Genomic DNA, 11,468 nt, shown 5'->3' on the forward strand with positions numbered 1-11,468 from the left:
GGTGCTCAAGTATTTTATAAATTCTGGATATAAGTCCCTTATCTCATATGTCATTACCAAATACTTTTTCCCAGTCTGTGGCTTCCCTTTTTACCCTGTTGGAGAAGTTTTTGGATGTGCACAGGGATTTAATTCTTAGAAGATCCCATTCATCTACTTTATCTTCTCCTGGTTGTAGGTTTTTCAGGATACTTGGTAGACTGTTTATGTTGTGGATTAGGACTTCTAGCATTGTTCCTAGCTTTTCTGTAATGAAATTTATAGTCCTTGGTTTTAGTCCTAGGTCCATGATCCACCTTGAGTTGGTTTTTGTATATGGAGTGAAGTGTGAGTCTTGCTTGAATCTTTTGCAGATACTTTTCCAATTTTGCCAACACCAGGTGATAAAAAGGCTGTCGTTTCCCCACTTAACTGATTTCATCTCCGTGTCAAAAATCAGTTGACACAGATAGATAGATGGGCTGATCTCCAGTATCTCAATTCTATTCCATTGATCTATGTGTCTGTCATTGTACCAGTACCATGCTGTCTTTAACACCACGGCAGTGTAGTAGGATTTGAAATTAGGGAGTTATATATCTCCTACCTTTTTCTATTTTTAAGGAATGCTTTGCTTATTTGGGGCTTCTTTCCATTCCAAACGAAACTTGAGATTGTCTTTTCCATCTCTTTGAAGAACGGGATTGGTATATGTGTTGGGATTGCATTAAACATGTAAATTGCCTTTGGTAGTATTGCCGTTTTCACAGTATTGAGTCTTCCTATCCATGAGCAAGGAATATTCTTCCACTTCTCAAGGTCTCTCTTTTTTCTTGTAGTAATGTTTTGTAATTTCCTTTGAATATATAGATCCTTTGTACTTCTCGTTAAATTTATTCCCACATATTTAATCTTGTGATTAGCTATTGTGAAGGGTATTGTTTTTCTTAGTTCCGGCTCTGTATTCTCTTTGTCACGGTAGAGAAATCCAACTGATTTTTGTATGTTGATCTTGTATCCTGCCACTTTGCTAAATTCGTCCACTGTGTCCAGTTGGAGAATTCTTAAATTACTTCTTCTTGGCACCGATTACTGTTGGAAAAGAAATAGTGTTTTTGACCACGTGTTCTGAGTTTATGCAGTTACTTCAAGGGGAGCTTGCCTAGAGTAATAGATAGCTTGTTTTTTAGATATATCTTAGATTATATTCTTCTGTTTTCTTCCTCTAGAACTTATAATGGTTCTGTTCAAGTAGAAATAATGTAAATCCAGTCCAGAAACTGATCAGAAAAGCTGGAAAGTCAGTTTCTCTTAATGCAGAAATACCAATTGTGTATAGCATTTAACCCTCTAAAATTTCTTAGGAATTTGAATACTCTTGACTTTCACACTGTTTTAGAGTATGTGTATTCATACTCATTTCTACTTTCTACCTATATTTATAGAAATTTAGTAATCTGTGTTTCTTGTCAAGCTAGTAACTTGACAGATTTCATTTCAAAACAAAAACTATAAATTGGTTTCTGTTGGTGTTTTTTTATTAAGACACAGGGCAAAAACAGTATATTAAGAAAATACTGATTTTGTTGTTATTAAATGACTGATCTTAGTTTGTTTTATACTAAAGAGAATTATCACTAAACAGTTTGTGAAGAGGCACAAAAATTTACAGAAGAAAACCAAATCATCCTGAATCACAATCCTCAAGAATAACTATTAGTAACATTTGCGTTGTCTTTTTTCAAACGACCACACCTGTTCTTTTCTCTCACATAACTATAATTGTATTGCAAATACAGTTCTTTGTCAAGCTTGAATCAGCACAGAGTAAATATGCCATTCATAATTTTTATTGACATTCTCTCATTCACATATAATCATTTACCATAATTTATCATTTTAATATCTCAGCTTTATTATTGTGAAGCTGTGGCACATAAGTGAATACTTTGGGCTGTGATTTAATCCAATATCTATATGTATTATTAACTCTCAGAAAACACTGATTTGTTTCTTATCATATCCGTATGTTGGATAGGATGACACACACTTTAGATTTCTGTTTTGGCGGTAGAAGTCTTTGTCATATTTTTTGCATATTATTTTACTTATTGTAGATCTTAAGAAGCCATTTACCTTTTTCTTCCACGTATCAAGGTCTTTCAAGGCTAACATTACTTACTCAAGAGCTAGGCCTGAATTTGCTAGTCCAGAAATTTTTTTTAAATGGCAAAAATAATTTCTCTTGCCTTAAAAGAGTCTTTATAAATACCCTTTTTTTAAGGGTTGAGTAATGATCCATCATGGAAATGCTCTACATATAAATAAATTATCCTAATGTAGAAAATGAATTTCTTCTGTTTTTGCTAGTATAAATCCGGGTATACGTAATTTTTTTTTTGTCAGTCTTTCTCTGCATTTCTGATGAATTCCTTAAAACAAGGTTCCTTCCAGTGGTATGACTGTTCCCACACATATATGGTAAGGCTCTGGAGACCAGTTACTACTAATTGCTGTGCACTTTACTCGAAGTTATGATGCTCTACATTTATCAGAATAAACTGTGCTCCACAGGGTTTTCAGTGGCTGAGCTGTTCAAGTTGACATGTAGGTGTTTTACAGAGGCACTGCTTCATGAACTCATGTTTGATCTTCCAGTTGCAGCTGAGTATGCATTCAAGCTTGCTTTTTTAATTTTTTTTTAAATTTTATTATTTTTTGCATGTGTACCGTCAAATCAGACCTGACTGGTACAGGAAGAGATTGCTCCTCCTTCTACAGCAGAGCATCTGGTGGATCCGAACCACATATCTCTGGGATTGTAGTGTAGACCACCAGAGCTCCCTTGCATTCAAGCTTTCAAGCTCTGCATGCCTACTGTCAGCCAGTTTTTGGAACAACTATATGATCTTTTGGCATAAGTGTTCACTATATAAGTATTGAGTCATTGGGTTTTTAAAAAAAATTTATTATTTTACAGTTATTCATTGTTGCATGTTTTCTACCACCGCCCCTGGGCTCACACCATAATGCACTCCCCTTGTTCCAGATTGTTGTCACACATATAATGCTCAGTCATACATTCCTTCTGGACAGTTTCCACACTCACTGTTCCATCACAGCATTCATTATCCATCCACTCTCTGCAACCCCCCATGCCTGCCCTATTATAACAGCAGTGTTATGCAGTATTTGTCCTTTTCTGACTGAGATATTTCATATAATGTGAACATAATGTCCTCCAAGATTATCCGTGTTGTGTAAGGTGTTGTATAATGATACCATTATATGAATGTACCGTAGTTTTTCTGTCCATTTGTTGATGGGCAATTGGATTGCTTCCATCTCTTTGCTATTGTGATTACTACAACAGTAAACATGGGTGTGCATTCATCTGTTTGAATCATAACTGGTTTCTTTAAGGGTATTTTCCCACTAGTGTAATAGCTGGGTCAAATGGTATTTATTTCCAACCTTTTGAGAAAGCACTATAATGCACCTTCCATAATAACTATCATTTTACATTCACATCAGCAGTAAATAAAAATTACAGTTGTTCCATGACCTTGCCAGCATTTGTTGTTTGCTGCCCTGTTGAACTTTGCTATTGTGGCTGGAGTGAGATGATATCTCACAGTTGTTTTTATAGAAATTGTTTTTAATTGCAACATTTGTTATTTTAATATTATGTTGTTTCTCACATGCTCTAAGGATTTAGTTACATTGAGTAATAATACTTAACAATCTAAACTAAACCAAGGCTTTTTGATTAGTATAGAGGCTTTGGTCTAATGGTAACACAATAAGATTTTAAAATCCTCTGTACAAGATATAAGAAATCCCTCTAGTTCCTGATCTGCCCTTCTCCGTTATTTCTAACTTAATTTTTTTTCTTTTAAAGTGATATTTCTTGAAATTGAAACACAATTCTGTGCTTCCTAGGAAGTTTATCAAAAGAACAGACACATGTTCTTACTTTTACTCCATTTTCTCTATAGAGAAATTAAATGTTAGATTATAATCAGTGATTCTGTTTTATTATTATTCTCTTTTCAATAGATCATACAAGCAGCATTTATTATTCATTTGTTTTTATTAGATGAGACAAATAGGAGTTGCACAGGTACGATCTACTGGAATTCCTAATGGGCCAGCAGATGACCTATCTCTGCCTACAAACTCTGTCTCTGGTCAGCAGCCACAGCTTGCTCTGACCAGAGTGCCTAGTGTCTCTCAACCTGGAGTCCGTCCTGCCTGCCCTCGACAACCTTTGGCAAATGGACCCTTTTCTGCAGGCCATATTTCCTGTAGCACATCTAGAACACTGGGAATTACAGACAGTATTTTGATAGGCAATAATCACTTAATGAGAAGTGGAAATAATGGAAATGTGCCTTACCTGCAACTGAACTCTCTCACTCTACCTCATAACCGCACAAACCTGACCAATAACACAGAGGAGCCGTGGGAAAACCAGCTTTCTGTCTCCACTCAGGTAATGTAATGACTGATTGCCTTATTACTTTTCTCTTATCATTTGTCCTTATTTGGTTTAATGAGCAATTGTTTAAGAATTTTATGCATGGTACAATGCTGTATTCTGCTTCAGTATGTATGCATATAAATGTCATTTTTCTACTGTAATATTTATACAAAGAAAAGTTCTTGCAAATCTTCAAAAGAAGAAGGAAATAAATCATGCTGTTCCTACCAAATCCACTATTCATTTTCAACTTTAAACAATTTATATAATGGTACTTAATTTCTGTATCTGGCTACTTAAGGTCACATAGTATGCTAGGTTTTGATTAGTCCTTCTGTTGTTGTTGTTATGTACTATCAAGTCGCCTGTGACCCATTGCGACCCTATATTCAATAGCCTTAAACTGAGCTCTGTCCTCTGCCAATCTTACTGTCTCTTACACACCTACCCCCGTTACCCCAGCCACTGAATCAATTCAACTCATCGAGGGTCATCCTCTCTTGTGCTGGCCCTCCACCCTCCCAAGCATGATGTCGCTCTCCAAGGACTGGTCCCTCCTTGCAGCATATCCAAAGTATGTCAGACAAAGCTTCAGAATCCTTGAATCCAAGGATTATTGGCTCGTGATTGTGAAGCCAAGCAAACTAAAGCTGTTAACAATCTCAATGGCTTTACCATCTAGCATGATGCTGCCAGTCAGCCCATTAGTGAGAATCTTTGTGGTTTTTTTTCTTTTCTTTTTATTTATTTATTTTTTTAGAATCTTTGTTTTCTTGATGTTGAGCTTCAATCCATATTGAAGGCTGCATTCCTTGACCTTCTGCAGCAAGCACTTTAGGTCCTCCTCAGTTTCAGGAAGCAGGGTTGTGTCATCAGCCTAACGCAGATTGTTGTTGAATCTTCAATCTTGATACCACATTTTCCTCATAGAGCCCAGCCTCCCAGATAATCTGTTCTGCATATAGATTGAAAGGTATGGAGATAGGACACATTCCTGGCATACATCCTTCCCAATTTTGAACCATGCAGTGTTTCCCTGCTGTGTTCTGATGACTGCCTCCTGGTCCAAGTATAAATTTCACATAAGCATAATCAAGTAAGTGTTCTGATGACTGCCTGCTGGTCCAAGTATAAATTTCGCGTAAGTATAATCAAGTAAGTGTTCTGGAATTCCCGTGCTTCTCAGAGTCAGCCACAGTTTGTTGTGGTCCACAGAGTCAAATGCCTTTGCATAGTCAATAAAACATAGATAGACATTCCTCTGGTACTCTCTGCTTTCATCCAAGATCCATCTAACATTGGTTATAATATCCCTAGTATCATGGGTCATCTAAACCCAGCCTGAATATCTGATAGTTCTCTGGTGCTATGCTTTTCCAGTTGATTTTGCATAATCTTCAAGCAGAATCCTTCTAGTGGAGAAAAAGGATCAGTGAAATAAAGTTACTATAAATTACTATAAAATGTGACTTTGGTGGAAAACTGCCAAAGAGGATTAGGTGAGCATACATTAGAGTCTCCAGAAATGGAAGAACTTGAAAGAGGAAAGGCTAGTAAAGTGTGTGCATATAGTATAGATTTTGTAGAGTACCCATTATAAAGAGAGTATAACAAGAGGGTAAAAATAAGAGCCTAATTTGTCTTGAAGGCAAAGTGGAACTGTTAAATATTTTGAAACACAGGAAAGGATTTCATAAATATTATTTTCACTAAAATATGCCTTATTTAATTTTCTCCTATTTTTAGACTTTTATTTCTGAATATTTATGTGCATAGTTTTGCTTTTGGTGTGTTAACTTTTTAAACTTTGGTCAGGAGGTAGATGGCAGAAAGGATGGTAGTATTTCCTTGGTGTGGATGTTCTGAAGTAGAACTAAAGGGTAGAAAGTATTTTTAAAAAGTTCTCAAAACATTATCTAATTATTTGTAATTTTGTAAACCTGTTCTGTTGTTGATGATCTAAAAATACTTTATTTCTGGTTAGCCTTTAATTATACAGAAATCAAGGAAGATCTTTTTCTGAGACTTCTAAATGTATTCTTGAAATACTAACATTTTAGATAGTAGAGAGATGATTAGTTTATTTCATTGTTAAAGAATTATTGAACACCTACTCTCTACACCACTAATTAGAGGCTCTGAAGATAATATCAGCAAAGACAACATCAACATTTTCAACATTAACATTTTCAACATTTTGTGATAAAATTTTAAGAAATACCTATAGAATAGTAGGGGAGCTCTGGTGGCCTAGTGGCGAGAAGCTGCACTGCAATCCCAGAGGCCAAATCCACCAGATGCTCTGCCAGGGAAGGAGGGATAATCTCCTCCTGTACCAGTCAGATCCGATTTGATGGTACACAAACACAAAATAATAAATAATAAAATTTTTAAAAATACCTATAGAATAGTAAATTATTATATGATGTGAAGAGGGTATAAATAATGAAGTTAAGAGGGAAAATCTGTTTTAAAAGAAATGTTCACAGCAAGAACAGTTGAGAGGGGCTGCATTATTTCTGTTCATTGTCTTTAAACATTAAATAATTGTTAGGAGAACAATGTAAGATTTTTGTTGACATGTCAATTACAGTGCTGAGGTAAAATTTATGTTAAAATAAGTGAGCCTTTGTTGAGAATTTAAAGTATAATTCTCTTATTTCCTTTGTCTTTATCATATCTAGTTCCTTAGTTGCTGAAAGTTTCAATATATATTCTTTTAATACTATTTTGAAAATTAACTACCCATTTGACACATAATTCTAGTTCGACAACCTTCCAGGTCACTTCCACTGCTAACAAGTTATTTCCAACTCATCAGATTTCTGGGGCCATAACATCTTTATAAGAGTAGTCTCTCCATCTTTCTCCTGCTTAGTAGCCGATGAATTCACCCTTCTGACCTGATAGTTATATCCCATATAATTTATAGCCTCCAGAAACTTGCTCTAGAATTAGCTTTGAGTCAGTTCTGACTCAGTGACCATGAATGAGTGAGTGCAAACTTGTGATATTCATAAACATTTGTGTTTGTGTGCACATATTCTTTCTCTCTCTCTTTGTATTTCTCTCTCTCACACATAAACACAGAGAAGTTGCTCATGTAAATTGCAGATCTTTTCATCAGGTGTCAGGGTAGAGGCTTGTATAGTTGCAAAGGCTGACAAACTAAAAATGTACCTACTATTGGCCAACAGTATTGAGAGACTGGAAAGTTCTTATATTTTTAGGTATAATTTCCAGGTATTGGTTCACACTCAAGAAACATAGACAAGTTGGTTTCAGACTCGAAAGAGATGATGCTTTACCACCATATTTCAAGGAAGGAAACTTCTCTTTCAATTCACCGTCTGCTCACACCATACCACAAGATGACTATTATGTAATATCTGTCCTACCCACTGAGAATTCTTGCCAAGTTTACACATAATCCTAACCATCACACTATCTGATCCCTAAAACTAGAGAGCATCTACCTCTGGTACTAAAATTACATAGTGGTAGTTGATTGTGTTCAATTTCATTCAAAGTCATATAACCCTATGTGTATCACAGTAGTAATAAACTCTGTTGGCATTTTTTATAACTGCCTTTTTTTATAATTAGAGCCTCACCTTTCTCTCTGGAGTTGACTCTGGGAGAATGCAGTCTTTCAACCTTTCATTTTGCAGCCTAGCATGTTAACTGTTCTTACCTAAGAACTGCCATTAAAATGATTTTTCTATACTGTCTTATACAAATCTATTTATATATTTTTCTTAGAAACTCTGTAATTGATATATCTATATGGAATCATTTTTTAACCTTTAATGATGGAAGTATGGCTTTGTATTACATTACAGTTTTGAGCTTATTCAGAACTTGGTAAGATTGAAAAATACAAGTACACAAATTTATGACTTAACGTATTGTATACTTACAGATAAAGTTATCAACTTGATAAATAAAATTTGATTCATAAACCTAGAATATTTTTAAATAATTTTTTAAATATATATTTATTATATATAGGAAAGTTTTCATATAACTTGTAACATTACTGTGACTTAACTTTTAGTTGCTTAATCATTTAAGATCTAATTGTACTTTACATTCTCAATGATGTGTATTAACTTTTAATGTATCTGGTTTGTAGGCATGTAAGTTTCTTGGTTATTGTTCTTAAGATGTTTTCAACTTCAGAAATTTATTTTAGTACCTGCTGATGGATTTTTAACTAGATTATTAAATGCAGCTCTTTCTATAAATTTGTCACTAAAATTTTACTTCATTAGTGGCTAATTAAATTTTACCTAAAAGATAAAAAACTCCCCCCCCCCAATTGAAGCATTTTATTTGCACTGTTTATTACATCTCTAGAAAAAGAATCCCAGGATTTTTCCTCCTGTGTGTTTTCGTCTTGCTTCCTCGTGGTCCATGATGCCAGCTGAGGTTGTCAGTACAATGAAAACAAACTGACGGGACGGGAGCAGATTATTCTGCCACTTTTCTAGATCTTTGAGCTGCATATCAAATCTGGGGCGGATAATACCGTTTCACCTGCCTGTGAGGTTGACAACAATTTCCCCTGCTCTGTGATCATCAGTGATTTCAAATTCGCCAATGTAGCCATGCTTCATCATCATGGTCAGGAACCGAACGATGACTTTGGAGCACGGCCTGATGAGAACCTGGTGCTTGCCTCTCTTCTCGGCATTGTTGATGCTCTTGAGCGTGTTGTGGCCAGGACGTTCATACGCACCATTGTGGCGGCACGGAAAGATGGTGGAAAGAGCAAGATAAACAACTTTTAAACTTTGTTACTGAACTAATTTTTAACTCAAAATTCTATAATTTTAGTGTAAATGAAAGGGGATTCCATATATTTTTGAGAAACGAAATTAAAACTGTATCAATATCTACATAAGTTACTGGTTTTGATATTCTGAAATTGCAATTATTTGCAAAAAAAAAATTATTTCTTTAATTCTAAGGTTAATATTAATTCCAAAAATTTTAAATTGCCATCAAGTCAGTATCGATTCATAACTCACTCTCTTGTGGGTTTCTGAGACTGTAAATTACATTGGGAGGAGTTTGCTAGTCTTCTGCAGAGCTGCTGGTAGATTCAAACTACCAGAAAGATGTGACCTGAAACTGTAGACCATCCCACCAGAACTCCCTTAATCATTTATATTAATATAAAGTGTTCATAAACCATTGAGTTGCCTTTTGTTGATATGCAGTCATAGTTTTATATTATTAATAATATACTTATTTATATTTGGTTTTCAACTTAAAACTATAAAATTCTCAATGTAAATAAAGTAATTTATGTCAACTAATAATGAACTCATATCATCAGGAAGAAAAATCTCTTACCAGATGTCATATAGTAATAGGAGACTTTGAACAAAATATCTTATACAATGAGATATTTATTTTTTTTATTAAAATTTTTAGTTTATACTGGTTACTTACGAAGTTCATATATATTGTTTTTCACACAGAATTTTGTTTATTTTTATTGGCTTTGCTTTTCTTTAATATTTAAAATTCTGTGTATGTACTCTGAGTTTGGTTAATTTAGATTTAAATCAATTTTCTTTCTCTTTAGGGGCTTCACAAAAGTCAGAGTTCACATTTGGCAGGTCCTAAGGGTGAACGACCTCTCTCTTCCACTGGGCCCTCCCAGCATCTCCAGGCAACTGGCTCTGGCAGTCAGAATCTGAATGGATATCCCACCTTGCCTAGCAATTCAGTGACACAGGGGGCTTCTCTTGGTCACCTCTCCTCTCATACTGCTACCTCAGGTGGACAAGGCATTACCTTAACCAAAGAGATCAAGCCTTCAGGAAATACATCTATAGTGCCTGAAATAAACAGGCACACTGGAGAGACACCTAACAGCGTTACCAGTGTCGAAGAACTTCCTAATCATGTCCATCAGGTCATGGCAGATGCTGTTTCCAGTTCCAGTTGTGGAGCTTCTAAGTCACCAGGTTTACTAAGTTCAGACAATCCTCAGCTTTCTGCCTTGTTGATGGGAAAAGCCAATAACAATGTGGGTACTGGAGCCTGTGACAAAATCAATAACATCCATCCAGCTCTTCATACAAAGACTGATAATTCTGTTGACTCTTCACCATCCTCAGCTATTTCTACAGCAACACCATCTCCAAAGTCCACTGAGCAGACAACCACAAACAGTGTTACCAGCCTTAACAGCCCTCATAGTGGGCTACACACCATGAATGGGGAAGGAATGGAAGAATCTCAGAGTCCCATGAAAACAGATCTCCTTCTGATTAACCACAAAACTAGTCCTCAGATCATACCTTCAATGTCTGTGTCCATATATCCCAGTTCAGCAGAAGTTTTGAAAGCGTGCAGGTTAGTGTGGGCAGTTTCATCACAAAAGTAAATGGTTGACCATTGTGATCAGAATGTTGAAATATAATACTATATTTTGCAAAATAGAGGAAATAAATAAGCAAAACATCATAGGTGCGCTTAATTGAAATAACAATCTGAGACCACTTTATTATGTTTGAATGTTGTAGTCATATTTGTTAATGTGGAAAGTATCCCCGTAAATTTTGTAATCTTAGTGGCAGTGTGGTATTACTGTCCTCTGCTGGTTACTAGAGTTTTCAACGTCACTGTGAAACAGAATGGGTTAAATTATATATGGCACAAAATATCAGAAGCTTGGAAAACATTTATTTTGATCAGATTTGAATAGGAATGGAGTTCAATAATTATGAATAATTATTTTCCCTCCAATTGAGATAGCACGACATCTGTGTTTGAATCTAGAAGAGGTTGTAAAGCATGCAGTACAGAAAGAAATTGTAGTCAACTTGACTGTACCTAATAATAACAGAAGGAGCTCTGGTGGCTTAGTGTTAATGAGTTGTGCTGTCCACTGAAAGCAGTCATTTTTACTAAGAGGAAATTTGTTGTTATTTAAAGCATTGAACTTTTTTTATTATTATTTATTCATTTGACAATATTGAGTTTTAGT

The 11,468-nt window shown here is 35.2% G+C and overlaps 1 protein-coding gene and 1 pseudogene across 1 annotated transcript in view; one reads left to right on the forward strand and one right to left on the reverse strand.

Moving 5' to 3' along the window:
* LOC102859961 (lysine-specific demethylase 6A-like) overlaps positions 1–11,468 on the forward strand; it is a 230,183-nt gene that overhangs the window by 167,183 nt on the left and 51,532 nt on the right. The window contains 4 exon segments of the mRNA XM_006902075.1: positions 1,209–1,264; positions 1,266–1,310; positions 4,084–4,474; positions 10,059–10,834. Coding sequence (XP_006902137.1) covers positions 1,209–1,264; positions 1,266–1,310; positions 4,084–4,474; positions 10,059–10,834 — 1,268 coding nt within the window.
* LOC102858754 lies at positions 8,818–9,209 on the reverse strand (annotated as a pseudogene).

This window comes from Elephantulus edwardii, unplaced genomic scaffold, assembly GCF_000299155.1.
Source record: "Elephantulus edwardii isolate Elephantulus edwardi_28Jun2011 unplaced genomic scaffold, EleEdw1.0 scaffold00365, whole genome shotgun sequence".
NCBI classification, from domain to species: Eukaryota; Metazoa; Chordata; class Mammalia; order Macroscelidea; family Macroscelididae; genus Elephantulus; species Elephantulus edwardii.